Below are 21,310 nucleotides of genomic sequence, written 5' to 3' on the forward strand. Positions count from 1 at the left end.
TAGCCTCGCCCAAATCCCACCCTAGCCCTGCCCCAACCCTGCCCTAGCCCCGCCCCAATTTCTTCCATTCATTTTTCATGTACACATAATATCTTCATATTAATTCATGATGGTAACCTTAAAATTAAAAAAACCTACAAAGCACACTATACGCAGAGAAAATGTTAATTATAATTTATATTTGCGGGGTTTCAAAGATGTCAAGGCAAATGACTTTAAAATATGCAATGTCACCTCAGTAACTATAGAAAAATATAGTGCAAAATATAGACAGCAGATATAAATTCTCAAAACTGACACATTTTGATAACTTAATTGAAAATAAAATCATTTTTCCTACCTTTGCGGTCTGGTGTTTTCATGAGTCTCTTGTTGCGTTTCCTTCTGACTGTGCATCCTTTCTTTCATTTCTTTCTTTCTGTACTCAGACCCAACAATTGTCCCTTTCTATTCCCTCCCTCCCTCCTTCCTTCCTATATCCTTAGTGTCCTCGATTCCTCCTTCCTATGTCCCATCACTGCCTTCCAGTCTTTGTCTCCACCCCCTCCCCTATGCTCTGGCATCTCTCTCTTCTCCTTTCCTTCCTTCCTTCCCACTCCACCCCATGGTCTGGCATCTCTATCTCCTTCCGATCTCTCTCCTCTCCTTCCATCTCCCCCTCCCACTCCATTATCTGGCATCTCTTCTTCCTTTCTCTCCTTCCTTCCTCCTGATCTGGCATCTGTCTCCTCCCCCTCCCCCCATATACCCTGACATATCTCCCCCCTCCATGGTCTGGTAGCTCCTTTCCCTTCCCTCCCTCCCATGGTCTTGGCATATCTTTCCTCTCCTCTCCCTTCCCTGGTCTTCCTTTTCCCCTCTCTCTTCCCAGTTGGGTGCAGCAGCAGCTACTTCTCTTCCCCTATCCCCTCCCCAATTGGGTGCAGTAGCAGCTTTGCTCTTCCTCTCTCCCCCCCTCCTTGGATGCAGCAGCAGCAGCTTTTCTCTTCTCCCCTCCCCCCTTGGGTGCAGCAGCAGCAGCTTTTCTATTCCCCCTTCCCCCCTTGGGTGCAGTAGCAGCAGCTTTTCTCCTTCCCCCTCCCCCTTGGGTGCAGCAGCAGCAGCTTTTCTATTCCCCCCTTGGGTGCAGCAGCAGCAGCTTTTCTCTTCCCCTATCCCCCCCTTGGGTGCAGCAGCAGCTTTTCTATTCCCCCCTCCCCCCTTGGGTGCAGCAGCACATGTTTTCTATTTCCACATCCCCCCCTTGGGTGCAGTAGCATCATTTCTCTTCCCATCCCTCCCATCAGCAGAGTCACAAGCTTCCCTCCATTGATGACCTATCTTTCATAGGTCAGCGATGGAGGGAAGCTTATAACTTGCTGCTCTTCCTTGCTTCGGGCCTTCCTCGTTGACGGGTCCTGCCTTCGCAGAAACAGAATGTAGGAAGGAGTCAGACCCGGCAGCGAGGAAGGCCTGAAGCAAGTTGCAAGCTTCCCTCTGTGTCTCGCTTAGCTTCCCTCCATCGCTGCCCGTAGTGAACTCCTGCTCCGAGGCTCTAATGTGTACGTGCCGGCTTCCCTTCTCTTCTCCTCCCCCCGGGACGTAACTTCCGGTTTCGCAGGGAAGAGAAGGGAAGCTGGCACGCACATGTTAGAGCCCAGAGCGTGGGTTCAGTTTGCATGCTGAAGTCAGCCCGGGAAAGAGCATCGGTGGCGGCAACAGAAGGATTAGCCGGGCGCGGAGAACACTGCAGGGGTTTGGTGCTGGACCGACCGTCCCCTTGTCCCCGTGCACAGCTTCGGGACGCTGTCCCTGAAAACGGAACATTTCGGCGTCCCGAAGCGGTGGCTCGGGACAACGGGACGGTTGGTCCAATAATGGGACTATCCCGTTGAAAACGGGACGTATGGTCACCTTACCCAAAGACTGAGTGTGAGACCAGGGTTACATAGATATTTCTAATAGTTATTTTTGTTTTTGATTATTAGTGTCCTTCCCTGAAGAAGACTTGAAACTCGAGTCGGGGGGACAGGGTCATTAGAGTGAATTTTTCTACAATCAACACAGAAATTGTTTTTAGCTGCACAAGTCACTTTAACTCCTCTGAGGTTCCATATTGACGTAATACCATCTGATTCAGATAAGTACTTTGTTGTATTTATTGTTTCAACATATTTGGATGGTATTAGGGGGACAGTGAAAACTATGATGGTCCCCTATTGAACCTCAGTTGGTGTTGTCACTAATTCACGGGTTCAGGGTCTGAGTTTTTCACACAAATATTTATTATGAAATTTTCTTAATTAGAGCTGTCATATGTTACATAGATATTACACAACACTTTAATTAATGCTTCTAGGCAGCACGCAGGTGGGAGTGCACATGCGCGCTTAGGGCTTTATTATATTAGATTACTGGACAGCATTTGATTCCTCCTGTGTCGTCAGCCTGCGCCACACGGCATGCTGGGAGGAAACGCAAGCCGGGTTCCTAGAATTTGTTGTAGTCATGTCACGTAGCCTGGAGCATTGTTTCATCTTTCTCCTGCGCTGCGTGTTCAATCTTCTCCTCGCGTTCCTCTCCCTGTCCGCGTGCCTCTGTAGCATCTTGAAATGGGTACCCGGACGCACGCCTTCAGCGCGCGGTGATGGCGGCGGCTGCAGCTGGAGCGTAAGTCCACCTGCCGAACCACTTTTGCTGCTTCCAGGGGTGGAGCTGGCGCGGCGGATCAGGCAGAGGAAGGTGAGCGGAGTTCGGGTGAATAACCTAGGAAGCTGGTCTGCTTATAAATGGAAGCAGTTAAAACGAGGAGGCTCAGTCTTTATTGCTAGTGACTTATAAACTGGAGCTGTGTGTAACCATATAACCATTCCCCCCCTCCCTTTCTTTTACCGTCACATAAATTGCTGCTATTTGTTATATGAGACCCACAGAAGCCTTCTGGGAATCGTAGTTTGGTTGAAGTTAAGCAGAAAAACAATCTTTGTTTGCATTCTGTGTAGGGTTACCAGACGTCCGGATTTACCCTCTTTTTAGAGGACTGTCCAGGCATCTTGATGGCTTTTCAAAACCCGGATCTTTGTCCAGGTTTTGAAAAGCTTCCAGTTTGGGACTGCGTTGGAAGGGCATCTACGCATGTGTGGATGCAACGCAGTGATGCCCTCCTGGCGCAGCTCCGAGCACAAGAAGAGGGGGGTGGAATGGGGTGTGACTTGGTTGGGGCAGGGCTGGGTGGAATTCGGTGAACTTGTGTGTGTGTGGGAGGGGGGAGGGGGGGTAGGACCATGGGTCCGGATTTTATGATCATAAAATCTGGTAACCCTAATGATGTGGATATTGTGGAAGTTCTGTTCGTTTCTGGTTATCAGGTCGGCGTTAAAATCCTGTGAGCTGTTGTGATGGTAACACACACACCAAATGGTGAGCCATTTTGAACATTGGGTTGGCAAATTTGGTCGGTCACTAAATCAGTCAAACTGGTTTAGCGACCATTGGTACACGATCGGAGGGTTTAGTGCATCTAGGCCGAGATCTGCGGAAATACCATCCGATCAGTTAGTGGAGAAAGCGACTGACGTGTGTGGAATATTTAATGGAACGAGACATGAATTTGCTCATGTGCCAAGAAAAGCTATATTATAGGCATGTTTTATTGTAGCACATTATAGGCGCAAGTCATAAGCATCATTGGGGGAAGGGACAGTGAATTACACGAAACCATGTATTTTTTTGAACTTTACACCATGAAATCGGCCCAGTCCTTCCAGTATACATGTGCTTTTAACAAAGGAGTAATGTGTAGTAAGATATACAGTAAAACCTTGGATTGCAAGTAACTTGGTATGCAAGTGTTTTGCAAAATATTTTATTAAATTTTAACTTGATAAACAAACAAGGTCTTGCAATACAAGTGTATACAGTATACACACGTCATAACTGAGCCGATGGTTCTTATCTCTCTCTGACACTGCAGGAGTGCACTGATTGTTCTAAACGAGCAAGGTTTTGCAGTGCGAATACACGTGTCACATCATCACAACTGAACCGATGGCCCTTCTCTTTCTGACGCTGCAGGAGTGTAGTGACTGTTATAAATGAGCAACAAGTACATACTGTATTTTTTATTAAAGCTTTTGGGTTGTGGAATGAATCGTCTGAGTTTCCATTATTTCTTATGGAGAAATTCACTTTGATATATGAGTATTTTGGATTACAAGCATGTTTTCGGAACGAATTATGCTCGTTAACCAAGGTTTTACTGTATATGCTTTTTATGGTACCCCCCAACCCTATAAAAATATCCTGTACCTTTTTTTTATCTACCACCTCTTATGCAATCGGCAACCCTAGACCTTCTGGTAACTAATTCATTTGTGCATGAATCTGCCCCCGGGTTCAGAGGGCGGAGCTTACTTAAGATGGCAGTTTGAAGCAGATGTGGAGACGCTGTCGGCAGGAGAATCGTTTTCCTTAATTTACTTGATGGTAAAGAGAAAATCTAAACTCCGGGTTTTTCTGGAGGAATCGCCATTGCCAGCCGGACCGATGGACGCCTTTGTGGAGCATGGCACCCAAACTCAGTTGCCGGAAGAATCCTTGGTAGGAGGAAGCATGCTGACTGAGGCATGCAGTTACTCCATTGAGGATATCACCTTATCTCTGGAGGAGCGGAATCCACCAGCATGTCCCGAGGCGACAGAAGTGCAGTCGGAGGTTGGGCCGGCCTGAGACGCTCCCCTGATGCACCACCAGAGTAGGGAATCTGAATCTGAGCGGCGCCAGGAGTAGATACCAACGTTGCCGGTGGAGGAAGTGGATCCAACCCACGAGGAGGAGGCTATTAGGATTTCATCAGCTGCCCAAGGAACCGTAACTGCGGGGGAGCTCAGAATGGAAATTGCTCCTCTGCAGAGACCCAAAGTCTTTACTATAGAAACAATAATGGGAGGCTATATCGAATCTTCAGTCTTCTTTGGGCAAATGCAGCCACTTACCGGTGCACATCAGTGCTAGCTGAACTCTTGGAATTAAAGAATAAAATCTCAAGTCTGGAAAGCAAGTTGGTGGACTGTGATACCAGGTTGAAATCTTTGGAGGCACAGGCCCTAGTCTGGGTTAAAGATAGCGGAAATTTGCATTTCAGGTATGAAATGTAGGAAAATGCAGTTAGAAGGTGTACCTTAGGGTTATAAATTTTCCTAAAGTAGTGTTTATCTTTGCATTGGATATGTTTAAAAGGTATTTAAATGAGATTTTGAAAGTACCTGAGACATATCCGCCTCTCTCTAAAATCTATTATTTGTCTAAGAAGGTAATATCTCAAGAGTCCTAATCAGCAGAATCTTTCTGCTGACAGTTTGGACTTGACTAATTTCCTGGAGCGGTCGGAAATGGATGCCCAGGTCCCTGCAACATTATTAATTTCCTTCGCTATTGATCCAGATAGGGAATGGTTGCTAAAATTGTTTTTTAGATACAGAGAGATTCCCTTCATGACATATAAAGTGAGGATGTACCCAGATGTATCTAGGCCTACCCAGAAAAGGAGAAAACAGATTTTGCTTTTGAGACCGCAGGCTTTGCAGTTAGGAGTGACCTTCATTCTGTGCTCCCCTTGCAAATGTGTACTAGTATATCAACAGAATAGATATGTTTTTTTTATGAGCCGTAGCAGCTATCTAAATTTATTGCTACTAAAGGTTAATTACCTCCTCATCGTGAAGATTGCTTAATGATAAATGGTTCTGGGGTTTTCAAGCCGAGTCTTTATTTTCACTTATCCTTATGATGTCTCTCAGTCTATTCTTTAGCTCCGTTCTCTGTAATTGTGGACTAACCATACTTTGATAAGTTGTTTATTATCTTAAAAGTAGGGATCAAGGGCTCCTTTTACTAAGGTGCACTAGGGCTTTAACGCACGGAATAGCGCGTGCTACATTGCTGCGTGCTAGACCTTAATGCCAGCATTGAGCTGACGTTAGTTCTAGAAGCGAAGTGCGTGGTAATTTCCTGCGTGCACTAAAAACGCTAGCGCACCTTAGCAAAAGGAGCCCTAAGTGTTCTTGATCCTTTATGATGAAAAGGATTTCAGTTCATTGTATTTTTGTTTTTTGACTGATATTATTGTATAATGTTTGAAAATTATAAATAAAGAATTAAAAAAAAAAAAAAAAGAATCCAGGGGACTGTGCATACTCCCTTTTTTTGTTGTTGTTGTTTGATCCCTGGTTCTTCCTTCCATAGTTCATGGCCAGAAAGTGGGAACAGCCAGTTACTTTTGGGTCTTTGAGCCAGTGCACACTTTCCTGCTCCTGTGCACAGGTTTTTTGTTGAACAGGAATACAATAGAGACACTATGGGGTCCATAGGCCCGACAGTCACTGGCTATTGTCACCATTTTCTCAGATTCAGTTTTGGGGAGAAGTTGGGGTAGAAGGAATTGAGATAATCAGGGAGAAAGGAGCAGTGTACTTCTGTGGAGAAGTGCAGTTCGTATGAAAATAAGATTGATAAAAAGTAAGTCCTTGGGACCTCTTGAGCTACTCGGGGCACTGATCTGACTTCTCATCGCCCAAATGTTCTCTTTTACAGGTGAAGTGCATTGATGTTATTCAGGCATATGTGAACAGGATCAAGGAGGTGAATCCAATGGTAAATGCCCTAGTGAAGGAAAGGTGAGTGCTGAGAATGTAATGACTTTACCAGCACCCTGCTAAACACAGTAACAGACTTTAATACTTAAAAAAAATAAATAAATAATCTCTGCAGGTGATATCACCAGTCTTTTTTTTTTTGCTTGTCTGCCACCTAGAGAAGCTTGCATAGCAGAGTAAGGTTATCAAGATAAAATAAAGTCATTTCAACCTCAAATAGAAGGAAACTATACTACCTAATGTGTAAGGCTGTGTGGTCGAACCTATTTGCTGTACAGCTTTTTTTTGTATCTTTGGGCTTTGCTATTTAACTGAAAACTTCTTTAAAGTGGAGACTGTATTGGAGAGGAGATTGGTAAGAACAGTGTTCCCAGGGAAAGTGTCGGAATCCTTTGGTGAAATACTGGTCTTTGGCTTACAAATATGTCCTGTCTTCTTTTTTTTTTTTTTTTTTTAAACTTCATTTAGTTTTTAATGCCAACAAAAAGTGCAATACAATTTATATATAAATAATGATAATCAACCAAGCACTTATAATCAATCAGTATCTATACAAAAGATAAAAATTTCCTCCCCCATCCATCATTACCATCAGGAATAATACCAAAACAAAATATATACCCCCTCCCGCTCCCACTTCCCCTGCCTTTATCTAGACCAGGGATCTCATAGTCCCTCCTTGAGGGCCGCAATCCAGTCGGGTTTTCAGGATTTCCCCAATGAATATGCATTGAAAGCAGTGCATGCACATAGATCTCATGCATATTCATTGGGGAAATCTTGAAAACCTAACTGGATTGCGGCCCTCAAGGAGGGACTTTGAGACCCCTGATCTAGACCATAGGGAGAATCCAGCTCAGTGGATTTTGAAGTGCTCTCTGCTAGATTCCACTGGTGCTTTGATAGGGATCCTAGCTCACTCTGAATCACATGTGAAACATAATGAGATAAGTATTGCCACTAGATTATCATATTATTGCATCTCTGGTATGTTAGCATATAATTAAATATTGGGAAAGTATTATTGTAAGTTGTCTAAAATTAGTTAATAGGTGCATTAAATAAATTAAATGAAAGCACCTTTAGGCAGGTTAGCACTGCCTTGAAATATCTTTCCAAAGGCCAGATGCACTAAATTCAGTGATTGTCTAATGATCGCCGCTAAACCAGTTTTAACTGGTTTAGCGACGATTTCATTTACCTACCTGATGCAGAAATGACCCACTGTATGGCTTTCTGCCTGACGGCTCGTTTTCTGATTTGACCATGCAAATAAGCACATTAATATTGAAATGCAAAGTGATTGATGCTCTGACATGACTTCTTGATGCACAAAAAAAGTGATCGCTTTTAGCGATCTGAAAAAAGCGATAGGTCAAGTCAAAGCTGGCTTGTCCCACCGATACAAAAATATTTATAACATGCTAAACTTTTTTTAATGGGCACAAATGCTGTGTGTGTGTGTAACCTCTTGACCAATGACATCCCTCTGACACACTAGGACCGATTTCCCCCCCTCGGCAGCAGGAGGGCTGCTGACGCCCTCCCCGCTGCCCCAGTGTGAGAAAAGTTTGCCTTCTCTCCTCAGGAAGGCCTTAGGCTCCTCCCTTTGTATGCCTTGTGATGCATAGGGAGGGGCCTAAGGCACTGATTGGCATCAATCAGAAGGGGAGGGGCCTTGAGCATCTGAGCCAGTCAATGTCTTAGGCCCCTCCCTCTACATCACATGATACACTGAAGAGGAAAGGCCCACCATTTTGGACCAGCGGGCTTTGGAGCTGGAGGGACTGTGCTTCTTTCCTGCTCCCAATAAGGTACCAAGGGGCGGCGGTTGGGGGAGTCCTTCTGTTGGCAGGAGGGAGTAGGCATCCCTCCTGCTGATTTTTTGTGTATGTGGGGGGGGGGGTTGGTCCCTGGTGCCTGTTCGTCAGTAGGATGGCAGAGAGGCGGGACTTTTTTTTTTATTTTTTAGATGAGTCAGATATTGAGTATGTGTAACGTATACAACATCTGTGCCCATTTAAAATAAAAGGTTTCCTGCCTCAAACACCTTTGTGGCAGGAGGCTTCTTCCCCTGCCTCTCAGCTGTTTGGGCTTCCTCTGCCGGCTCTGTGCATGTGTGAGTCACTTTTACAGCGATCAGTCGGACAAGAGAGATGGGGAAGCCTAACTATTGCTAAGCTGTATTCCATCTGCATTAACCTTTTGAACTGACTCTCTCATACCTATCACATTTCCCACGTTGAGTGGGAAAGTCCAGCTTTCGAGTGGTATGTCCTGCCAAAAATGAGGAAACTTCCACAGGATGTGAGAAACTCAGTAGCCAACCAGTTTTTTCTTCCTACATGTGAACACCAGCAAACAAAAATTCCTGCTTTGAGAATAACAGACAGGGAGCATGGGCCACCAGATTTGAAGCTGTCCATGGTTGCAGTGCTCGCAAAGAAATGTTTGAGAGGGACATATGCAGAATGAGACAGGGTATGAACTGGGTAATGTATTAGAGCCAAAGTCTCCTGCTTAAAAATTTCTCCCCTTTGGCATCTCTTATCTGCTTTTCTTATGCAGGTATGAGGAGGCTTTGCAGGAAGCCCGTCAAGTTGATGAAATGCTGCTGACAGGAGAGGAAGATGAGGAATCACTGAAGGAGAATTTTCCCTTTTTAGGTGTTCCTATCACTGTGAAGGAAGCATTTGCACTGCGTGGTATGTTTTCATGACATCCTTTACTGTTTTTTGCGAAAAAGGTCTTTGAAGCAGTAGCTCTTTTTCTCGATAGTTTTCCCTGATGCAGCAACTTAGTGAAACAGGGCCTTGTCGGGAAATCTATTGATTATTTTAACATTATCCATCTTCAGGAACACTATGTGATACTACATGCATTTGTAATATGCTCTGCTCTGATTTTTACAAGTTTATTAAAATTTTTGATGAAATGCAAATCAAAACTTCTAAGCGATTTACAATTTATAATTAAAAAGGGAGAGACAATAAACAAATACTCACAAAACAATTCGTAATCAACTAGAAACAATAGGAAAATGGAGAGAACTACAAATTAAAAGTAAAGAATACAAAGAAGATAAACCACCGGAGACAAGAGATCTTCACAGATAAGTGCTTGTTTTCTTCCCTCTTGAATGATTTTTTATCATTGAAAGTGAATTGACAGAACTGTAAAATTTTGAAAATTTCAATAAAATAAATGGAGTTTTTTTTTGACCAAGGATGTATTTCCTATAGCAGCTTTGAAGCTGACATAGAGACTTCCAGGTGATATCGATCCCTGGAAATACTGAGGTCTTTTTCAACATAATTTTTATGAACATCTCTCACTGTGGTAATTTTTCCATAGTCTCTGGTATTTAAGGATTGAATATCTTCTGGTGGAATTTAGTAATTTTTGATATTCAGCTTGTCTGATTGGTATTAGCCTTTACTGGGTACCAGTTTTGCAAGCAGTAACTAACAAAGCTCAGTCCAGCCTAGCTGCTTTTGCAAAATATGCATTCTCCACTCGCAAAAGGCCACCTTCTAGGTTGAATTCAGTTACAAATTTTTTTTTTTTTTTTTTTTTTTACTGTATTTGAACTGCAATAAAGCTGACTGGATCCACTCACCTCTTGAAATACTTAGAAACAAATTCTCTAATTGTTAGGCTCTGGCAGGAGTTTTAGACTGAGCCCTCTTGTCTTCTTCTGCTTCAAGGGTACTTTTTTATTATGTCTTTGCCAGACCAGTCCAGAACGAATGGGTTATATCTATCTACCAGCAGATGGAGACAGATAAAAAATAGTCCCAAGAGCTTTGCCCATTAAGGGTATTGTGCAGCCTGGAATGTTTAGTATTTTGCTTTGTCTCTAGGGTCTGGAAGCACTAAAGATACCGACTGGATCACTGTTTAACCGATTGTGGACCAGTGATCGATGCACTACCAAGTCAGCCACAGTAACCATTATCTGTTCCTCTCTCTAAGAGATCCCACGTGCCTCTCCCATGCTTTGTTGAATTGATAAACACTCTGTCTCCACCACCTCTTCCATGCATCTACCACCCTTTCTGTAAAAAAATATTTCCTTAGATTACTCCTGAGCCTATCACCTCTCAACTTCATCCTGTGCCCTCTCATTCCAAAGCTTGCTTTCAAATGAGACTCGACTCATGCACATTTATGCCATGTATGCATTTAAACATCTCTATCATAGCTCCCTTCCCGCATTAAGGGGTCCTTTTACTAAGGCACGCTAGCTGTTTTAGCGCGTGCTGAACGCTAACTCGTCCATAGACTATAATGGATGCGTTAGTGTTTAGCGCATGCTCAAACAGCTAGCGCGCCTTAGGAAAAGAACCACTAAATCTGTACTTAGCGTGCAGTAAAATCCCATGGTACAATGTGTTAAACCCAGTTTCTAGAGCATTAATAAAAGGGCCCCTAAATTGAAGGAAGAGGGATTTTAATATTTCTATTTACCATGTGTGAAGAATTATTTGTATTATATTGTCCTGTTTGTTTCTGATTTTTTTTTTTTTTTTTGTGTGTGTGTGATTATATTACAGGATTTGAATTCCTCCCTCCTCATTGTGTTTCCCTTTTTGGTCTTTCTTTCCTATTAAATATTTTTTTTCTTCCTCTGTCTCTCCTGACCGTGTCTGTATGTCCTTGTTATTGTGATCACCTATTTTATTTTATATTTTTAAAATATTTTTAATAATGTACACCGCTTAGACATTTTATAAGCAGTATATCAAATTTTAATAAACTTGGAAAGTTGTACATCACTTAATAATTTTGATAGGCGATTGATAAAGCATGCTACTGCCACCATATATATATATCTAATCCAGATTGTCCCAATGTTGCAGGAATGCCTAATAGTGCTGGCCTGGTAGCTCGCCGGAATGTGATCTCCAGTACGGACGCCATTGCAGTGGCACGGTTAAAGCAAGCTGGCGCCATTCCCCTAGGAGTCACCAACTGCAGCGAGTTGTGTATGTGGTACGAGTCCAGTAACAATGTCTATGGCAGAAGCAATAATCCGTATGATGTGCGGAGAATTGTGGGTGGAAGCTCTGGTGAGTTGTGTGTTAAAAGATGTTTGCCTGGTTTCCAAAAGTGCAGAACATTAATCTGATGCTTCCAATGAATTGATATACACTTGGATGCTAATTTCATAATGGGGCGCCTAGGTTAATAGGGCACGGAGGTGGGTATTTTGTCCCTATTTTGTAAAGATGCATAGATGCCTATGTATCTTTTTATAAAATACTAGCACAAATCAGAGGCATAACCAGAGGCCCATTTTGGGGGGTTCCCAAAAATGGACAGAGGTCCTGATTTTTTTTTCTCTCCCCTCCCCCCCCCCCACGCAGCTGCAATCGCAGCCGTCCACTGCAATAAAATATTACTTTTGCTGGAAGGGATGCCAAGCCCTGCCACCTGAAGACATCTCCTGGGTCATTCCTGCAACAGCACTTTGGCCACTAATGCTAGCTCCTGTGCATGCTCAGCTAGAGAACTGAACTAAGCATGCACGAGAGAACTGGCATTAGCAGCCGAATCATGCCTTAGTGAATTAAGTGCTGCTGCAGGCACAAAACCAGGTAGGCGACTTCTTTGGCTGGTGGGACTTGACATCCCCACTGGTCATGAAAGAAGAGGGAGCTGAGGCCCTCTTGTGGCTATGCCACTGCCACAAATCCTGCAAGAAATCGTGTCTAGTTTTAAAGTGCAGAGGTTATACCAGCTTGAGGTCAGATGTAAATATTACCACATGATTGCCATACTGGGTTAGCCCAGTATCCTGTTTCCGACAGGGGCCAATCCAGGTTGCAAGAATCTGGCAAATCTCAACAAAATTCCATGCTACTGATTTGGCTTTTCCAAGGTCTACCTTAAAACAGTTTATGGATTTTACTTCAGGAGTTTGTCTGAACCTTTTTTAAACCCAACTACATTAACGGCTTTTACCACATCCTCCAGCAATGAGTTCCACATCTTAACTAATCACAGAGTGAAAAAATATTTTCTTATCTGTTTTAAAAGTATTGTTCTGTTACTTTATGGTGCTGTTTCCTCTAGTCTTTGTACTTTTTGAAAACAAGATCCCTTGCCGCGATAAGCTTAGCGGCCGCGTCTACTTACAATGTAGGCTAGCATTATGTTGGCATACATTGTACGTGTCTCCTGCTGGACTAGGGAGATGCGTACAGCTGTCTGGGTTCTCCTAAGGCTGCTTCCGTGGCAAACTACGCCTAGCCTTAGGTGAGCTTAGGCGGGCATGCGGGCCTCCCTAGGTTCATGGAGATGCTGCCAATGTAGACGGCCTGCCTCAGGAGCATTATAAAAACAAAACAAAACGTGCATCCCGATTGGCTGGTTAGACAGTGGTAGGACGCTTACCACTGCCTACAGTTGGGACGCCGTTTGCAGAATCCGGGCCTAAGTGTAAAGTTGGGCATCCAATTTTATAAAATTGGGGGCGTGGGTCAAAAAAACATATGTTAGCTAACATTTGTGTATTTGTTTTGCAAGGCCCTGCATAATACAATAATTCTCAGCAAGCAGTGAAATGATGCACCAAACATATTCTGTTATCTTTGTTGTAGGTGTTTTGAGACTCCTTATTCTCCACTCTGAATTTATTTGTTTACTTACTTAACTGTGGTCTTGTGCAGGGGGTGAAGGCTGCATTCTTGGGGCTGCTGGCTCTGTGATGGGGTTAGGTTCTGATATTGGTGGAAGCATTCGAATGCCAGCCTTCTTCAATGGTATCTTTGGACATAAACCCACCCAAGGTAATGTCTGTCACTTCTTATAAACCTCCTTTGTATGTGAACAGCTTCCTTTGGTAATGAATTCTGAAGGACTATAGCTTTTACAGAAACATTCCTTTGTCGTGAGACAACACTGTCATTGATTTGACAATTCACCTAAGATGATGCACAATGTCAGCTTCCTGGTGCTGGTGGTAGGGATGGATTGTGTTTAATATTGTTGCTATAAGAACAGTGTCTAGTGTTATCCTAATTTGTGAAAACCACGAAACAGTGTTGTAGAGCACCCTTAGAATATGATGAGCCTCATAATAAAAATTGTGCATTTACTGTGCTTGAAATCATAATGGGATGAGCAAGGAATTTTGTAATTGAAGTGTAAGCCTCTATTTTCTGCTTCAGTGCAGAAAATGTTTTGACCGGGTATTGGGATTAGCATTTGATCAAGACATGTAACAGCATTTCACGCATTAGAATATAGAGCTAACTGTTATGTGATTCTTGCTAAAAATGTCTATTTTGTTTCAGGAGTAGTCCCTAATCAGGGCCAGTTCCCTAATGCCACCGAGGCTAACAAGGACTTGCTATCTACGGGCCCCATGTGTCGATATGCTGAGGACCTTGAGCCTATGCTGAGGGTCATGGCAGGAAGTGAAGTTAGCAAGTATGTCTGTTAATCGTATTTTACTTTGTTTCAAATGTATTCCACAGCCTCCTGATATAGCCATACTTACCGGGTACTGGAGTGGAACATAGGGAAAGAGAGAGGATGGGATTTGATCAACTGCCTTTCTGTGGTTACAATCAAAGCCAGGGCTGGAGTAACACCATATTGGGCCGTAGGCAAACACATATTTGTGGGTCCCCCTTACCAGGGGCCTCCCCCCCAACATTATTTCACTTCCCTAGAAGTAGCAGGGAAAAGTGCAGAACCTTGCTGCGAGTATGATAGCAGTAATAATTTGTGAGTGAGCATGGGGATGATGCAAGCACTTGCTTTGAATAGAAAAGCTTAATGGGTAGAGTTGGAGAGTAGCCAAGTTATCCAGTTCAAAAGGGAAACTCGGTCCTAGATTTCAGCAACCCTATCTGGGAACATTATATCGCCTGGAGTGCAGGTTTCAGTTGGTATCAGGGACTACAAATAGAACACTGAATTGGAATATACTGTAAGTTCAAAAACAGGATTGACCAAAAGTTTCCCTCCTGGGCTGGGTAACTTGACAGCTTTGCAGCAGTGGGCTGAGAATCAGGGAAGCTGGACAAGTCATTTTCACTCTCTGTTGCCTCTGGTACAAACCATAGATGCCAAGGATGGATTACTCAAGAGTGAGATTTAAAGGCAATGTATACAATGGTAATAAAATGGAAAATTTCTCCAAGTAGTTGGCTAGTAACAATTGCCTGGTAAAAGGTTTTTAATCTAATGTTTTACTTGTTATAAATAAAGTCTGCCTGCATCGTGTACAAAGTCTGCAGTTTTTTGTTTTGCTTGCTCTGGATTGTTTTTCACTGCAGACAGTTGGACCATTGTTTCTTTACTTTGGTTGGGTAGTAACAATTGATTCCATCATTTTTGTCAATAGAGGTATATTTGCAATTGGACAATAATGGGAAGGAGCTATAGAGTCCAGATCGGCACTTTTCAATAAAGGTGTCAGAATTATGTTCCCCATATTCAGCGAAAAATGACCATTTTCAAGAAAATGATTTAATAATAAAGTCAGCCATGTAATAGCCTGTGAAGGGATATCCCACCCCCCAAATCAGAAGGAAATGGGTCCAATTTGCAACTACATTTTTTCAGTTTTTCACACAGTTTTAAAACTTGGGTTTCTGAAACTGGGTCAAAGGAGCTCCAAAAGCGATCCACTAAAATTACCATTGGCTCATTAGAACCTAAAGGGAAGTCATCAGGATTTACAATGGGAAATGTATCCTTAATAAGTGTAATTTTGTTATAAAAATTTTTTGCTAAATCCTCTGCAGTTGGAGTACAGTTTTGCTTTAAATTTACGCTCACTGAAGTTAATGAAGGCCAGAGTCCCATAATAGTTTTTTCTTGCAGTTCTAATCTCTAAATTGTATTTCTTGATGTGAGACATGACTTTTATTTAAATCTTTGTATTTCAAATATGAAATAGAGCCTTCTATTTTGATCTGGTTTGGTTTCAACCTTCCCAAAGATTTGGTTGCCTGTGTTTTTATAACATCTGGGAAAATTCCAGTGTGTTACCCCCCAAAAAAAATAAATAGGGAAAAATCTCCCCCTTTGATTTGGATTTTATTCACATCTTTTTGAATATTAGTTTAAGGTGTGTTTCATTCAAGTCCACTAGGGGCTCCTTTCATGAAGGTGCGCTAGTGTTTTTAGCGCATGCACCGGATTAGCATGCGCTATAGTGCGCGCTAGCCGAAAAACTACCGCCTGCGCAAGAGGAGGCGGTAGCGGCTTGCGTGCGCTATTCCACGCGTTAAGGCCCTAACGCACCTTTGTAAAAGGAGCCCTAGGTTTTCCTTATCCTTGGAGAACTTGCAATATATTTTTTGTAGCTGAGGAATGGAGAGTTAAATGACTTGCCCATGATCACACAGAGCAGCAGTAGTGCTGTAACAACCAGGCTACTCCTCCAATCTTCAGTTGTTTGATGGTACAAAAGTCCATTTAGTTTCCCTCCTGGTGTTCTGCTCTGTGTGTTATTTATGATAACTGAATTTCTCCAAGGACAAGGAGGCATAGTATTCCCACTTGTGAGTGACATTGTTCACAGAAAACCCAGTACACTTGAGTACCTGAATAAATTCATGTAAACCGTTCTGAGCTCTCTTGGGAGAATGGTATAGAAAAATGAATAAATAAATAAAATACAGACACTGCTAAGTGCACTGTACCTCTAAATCTTTAGGCAGTGTTTGCTTCAGCTCAGCTCCAGGGAGCCCATTCCTCTTCCTGTGTTTCCTACTCTACTTACACAGCAACGTCAATCTCTACTGCACCCCAATCTGTCTTCGCTCCACCTGACAGCTTGGTTTCTCTCGGGCTGACCTCTCCAGAGAATCTGTCTCAGCCTGTCCGTCGCATTTTGGATGCCTCCAGGAAACCGGTCACCCTCCAATGTTACCATCAGAAGTGGACCAGGTTCTCCTCTTGGTGTCTCCTGCATCATCACGATCCCACCTCATTAGCGGTGGAAACTGTACTGGACTATTTGCTCTCTCTGTCCGAGGCTGGCCTCAAGTCTACCTCAATCAGAGTCCACCTCAGTGCCATCACTGCGTTTCATGAGCCTATCCTCGGAAAACCTCTCACGGCTCATCCACTGGTTTCCCGGTTCATGAGAGGCCTCTTCAATGTCAAACCACCTCTGAAGCCTCCTCCTGTCGTCTGGGACCTGAATGTGGTTTTATCAGCCCTCATGAAACCCCCTTTTGAGCCTCTTGCCACAACTTTGCTCAAACTTCTAACATGGAAGGTGCTTTTCCTCATTGCCATCACCTCTGCCAGGAGGGTTAGTGAAATGCATGCACTGGTCGCCGATCCACCGTTCACTGTTTTTCACCATGATAAGGTGGTTCTGCGTACCCATCCTAAATTCCTTCCCAAGGTGGTCTCGGCTTTTCACCTCAACCAGTCCATTGTGTTGCCTGTCTTTTTCCCTAAACCCCATTCTCATCCTGGGGAACAGGCGTTGCACACGCTGGATTGTAAGCGTGCCCTTGCATACTACCTTGATCGTACCAGGGCTCACCGCTTGTCCTCTCAGCTCTTTCTGACCTTCGATCCTAACCGTCTGGGTCGTCCTGTCTCTAAACGGACGCTTTCCAACTGGCTTGCTGCCTGTATTGCGTTCTGTTATGCTCGGGCCGGTCTCTCACTGGAAGGTGCTGTCACGGCCCACAGGGTCCGAGCTATGGCTGCTTCTGTGGCTTTCCTCCGTTCCACGCCCATCGAGGAAATCTGCAAGGCTGCCACTTGGTCCTCAGTTCACACGTTCACTACTCACTACTGTCTGGATGCCTTCTCCAGACGGGATGGTCACTTCGGCCAATCTGTGTTACAAAATTTATTCTCCTAATGGCCAACCATCCCTCCTCCCTCTCTGTTAGCTTGGAGGTCACCCATGCGTAAAGAATATGCTGCCTGCTTGTCCTGGGATAAAGCACAGTTACTTACCGTAACAGGTGTTATCCAGGGACAGCAAGCAGATATTCTTACGTCCCACCCTCCTCCCCGGGTTGGCTTCTTAGCTGGCTTATCTTAACTGGGGACCACGCACTCCTCCGTCGGGCGGGAAGGCACTCGCGCATGCGCAGTGCGGCCAACTAGAACTTTCTAGTTAAAAAGGTCCATACCGGGGCTCCGTCGGTGACGTCACCCATGCGTAAAGAATATCTGCCTGCTGTCCCTGGATAACACCTGTTACGGTAAGTAACTGTGCTATTTAGTGACTCGGCGGATTTCGATATGACGGATTTTACTGAGCAAAGAATCAGAATCAAATTTTGTTTCAAACTTTAAAAAACTGCTCCAGAAAGCCTTTGGAGATAATGCCATGTGCCAAAGCAAAACCTTTCTTTGGTACAAATGCTTCAAGGACGGACGAACATCTGTCCACAAAGATGACCGTTTTGGACGACCGTCAAAAAGCACACCACCGCAAAAAGAGACCCATTTCTGCGAAATTTGTGCCAGGACTGCTAACTGGTGAACAGAAGGCACATCACGTTTCTGTCTGTTCAGAACTTCCAGAAACATTACAGTGATTAAGCACCCTCCCTATTTGCCTGACATTGCCCCCTGTGATTTTTTCCTATTCCCCAAAATGAAATTACGACTGAAAGGGTGCCATCTTAACATGATTGAAGAGATTCAGGCAGAATCGCAGGAGGTCCTCAAGGCACTCACCCAAGATGACTTCCAAAGATGCATGGACTCATGGGAAAAATGCTGGGATCGCTGTATACATTCTCAAGGGGCCTACTTCGAAGGAGTTTCGGTAAGCAATTTTTTTTTTTTTTTTACAATTGAATGCCCCAAACTTTTGGGTAGCACCTCATATGCAGTTTAAGGTCTAATGCTCATACTCCTTCAGGAAGAGAAGCCAGAACATGAGACTTTTTTGGTAAACACATTTTTTAGTCATCTTTACTTATCAGTAGAATTATAAACTACCAGTTCTATTCTTCTATAAAAGTTATTGCTTAAACAACTTTCAGAGTTTAGGAATTTCTCTCTCAAGAGAAACTTAAAGAATTCCAACAGTTGTCCAAGATTTTGTTCGCTATGAGAGAGTTCCTAGCTAGAGGCATATTTGATTCATTTGATGTATCTTGTAGAACATCTGCAGTGGCAATTGTTATGCACTGTTTATCTTGACTCAGGGTCTCTAATCTGGAAACTTCCATCCAGGATTGCCTTTCAAATGCTCCTTTATAAAGGGGGTGATCTGTTTGGAGACAAGATTGAAGATGTGGCTGATTAAAAAACAAACAAAACAAGAACATATCCCAAATTCCTCCTTAAAGTGGTTTCAAAACTTCACCTCAACCAATTCATAATTTTGCCAGTATTTTTTTCCAAAAACCACATTCCCATCCTGGAGAAGCAGACCTTCACACCTTGGATTATAAGTGTGCACTGGTATACTACCTGGACTGGACTAAACTACATAGAAAGTCCTCCTAGCTCTTTGTCGCTTTTGATCCTAATTGACTAGGAGTTGCTGTTTCCAAGAGAACTATCTCCACTTAGCTAGCAAACTGTATCTCCTTTGCATATACTCAGGCTAGGTTGATACTACAAGGCCTTGTAATAGCCTACAACGTACGGGCTATGACTCCTTGGTAGCTCATTTTCTCTCTGCATCTATTGAAGAAATCTGCAAAGCAGCTACTTGGTCCCAATCCATGCGTTCACCTCGCACTACTGTTTAGAACACAACTCCAGAACAGTTGGTTTGAACAAGCAGTTCTGCAACATCTATTTTCTACATAAAACCAACTTTCCCTTCAACCCTGTGGGATTTTGCCAGGCTCCTTGTAAAAGACTCAGAATTTACCTAAGGCTGCATTTGTCCCACTAAACAGCAGGGAGCAGTAGATAATCTCTGGGAACTACATGTCCCAGAGTGCCCTGAGCTCTGGAGTTCTGAGTCAGAGGGGTGGGACTCGCAGAAAGGAATATTTATGCCCCAAGCTGGATTCATTAGAGAGATGTCCCCTGAGAGTGAGAGGATCCCAAAGGAGAGAGACCTTCCCTAGTTATAGCTGAATTCAAGCTCTGGGGAGGACTGGAGTGAGAAAGCTAGCTGAGAACCCATCCAGGAAAACACTAAATAAATTCTTAAATCTTAAATTTATTAGGATTTTATATACCGCCTATCAAGGTTATCTAAGCGGTTTTTACAATCAGGTACTCAAGCATTTTCCCTCTCTGTCCCTGTGGGCTCACAATCTATTTAATGTACCTAAAGAGATTTGCTTCTAATCCAAGACCTCTGTAAACTGAACTTTCAGGTTTAAAGATGACTGTCCTGTGTTTGGGATGTGGTAGCTGAGTTGAAGCCAATTCAGACTTTGGTTGGAGAAAAGGGGTTTCTTTTTCCTAAATATTCTTTTGTTTGGACTATTTAACAAGTGAAGCAGAGAGGCTGAGGTAAGCTCAACTTATTGTATCAATATGTTCATGAGTCTAGAGAAGGGCTGTTTATTTTGAATGAAGGAACTGCTTCCCATGAGCTGTAAATGAGCAGGCTCAGCAGAGTAAAAGAAATAAGTTTTCCTTATACTTTCCACATGTGTTAGTGCTGTTTGTATGAAAGTGAACAAGGGTGTTCCTGGAAAACCAAGCCAGGATCTCACACACTCCTATATATTCAATGTTTATCCTCTTCCAGAGACTTCATGCTGACAGCTTGGGAGTCCCACATGTTGAGAGTATTATGCCTGCTTTTTCTCAGAGAAAGCAAAGATACTTACCTGTGGCAGGTGTTCTCCAAGGACGGCAGGCATATATTCTCACAACCCGCCCACCTTCCCTACTTGACTTCTTAGTTTTGTTACTGAACTGATGGTCCCATGAGCCGACAGGTTGAAAGGCACTTGTATTTGGGTGGTATGGGCACTGCCTAAAGATTTAAAGTGATGGTGCGCTTAGCAGTGTCCATACCGAGTTCCCCACATGTAAGAATATATGCTTGTTATCCTCAAAACCCCTGCTATATGTAAGTATCTTTCCTGCTTTGTGGGCAGGAGTATTTATCATGGTTTGGTCCTTAGAAGTAGTAATCTTCACTCTGAATTTCATTCTTCAACTCTTCTTGCTATATTCATACTTTGGGTGTAGCATTTTGAAACCAAAGAGAACAGTCCTTGATATACCGTATTTTTCGCTCCATAAGACACATCTGACCATAAGACGCACCCTAGATTTAGAGGAGGAAAATGAGAAAAAACCCATTCTGAACCAAATTCTCCCTGCCAGGCTCTACGCCCAACTCCATACTCCTTGCCTGGCTCTTCACCCTGTACCCCCTCCCTGCCAAACTCTTTACCCTGTTCCCCCCCCCCCTGGTGGTCTAGTGGTAGGCTGGGACAGGGCAGGCAGGCCTGCCTAGTGGCCTAGTGACAGGCAGACAGGCAGGCCTAGTGACAGGCAGGCAGGCCTAGTGACAGGCAGGCCCCATACCCCCCATGTACCCCCAGTACCTTAAATCATCCCCCATCCCCCCATGTGACCCCCAGTACCTTAAATCATCCACCCACGTACCCCCAGTACCTTTTTTAATCATCCCTTGTACCTTTTTAATAATACCCCCTTGTACATTTAATCATCCCCCTTGTACCTTTTTAATCATACCCCCGTACTTTTTTTTTAACCCCATACCTTTTTTAAATTCTTTCCTC

The 21,310-nt window shown here is 43.5% G+C and overlaps 1 protein-coding gene across 1 annotated transcript in view; it reads left to right on the plus strand.

Moving 5' to 3' along the window:
- Positions 1-2,406: 2,406 nt before the first annotated feature.
- Positions 2,407-21,310, plus strand: part of FAAH2 (fatty acid amide hydrolase 2) — a 35,546-nt gene continuing 16,642 nt past the window's right edge. Inside the window, exons 1-6 of the mRNA XM_033947163.1 lie at positions 2,407-2,721; positions 6,571-6,653; positions 9,201-9,337; positions 11,495-11,704; positions 13,307-13,426; positions 13,934-14,069. Coding sequence (XP_033803054.1) covers positions 2,488-2,721; positions 6,571-6,653; positions 9,201-9,337; positions 11,495-11,704; positions 13,307-13,426; positions 13,934-14,069 — 920 coding nt within the window. The 5' untranslated portion in view covers positions 2,407-2,487. The remainder of the gene's footprint in view (positions 2,722-6,570; positions 6,654-9,200; positions 9,338-11,494; positions 11,705-13,306; positions 13,427-13,933; positions 14,070-21,310) is intronic.

Source organism: Geotrypetes seraphini, chromosome 5, assembly GCF_902459505.1.
Source record: "Geotrypetes seraphini chromosome 5, aGeoSer1.1, whole genome shotgun sequence".
Lineage (NCBI taxonomy): Eukaryota > Metazoa > Chordata > Amphibia > Gymnophiona > Dermophiidae > Geotrypetes > Geotrypetes seraphini.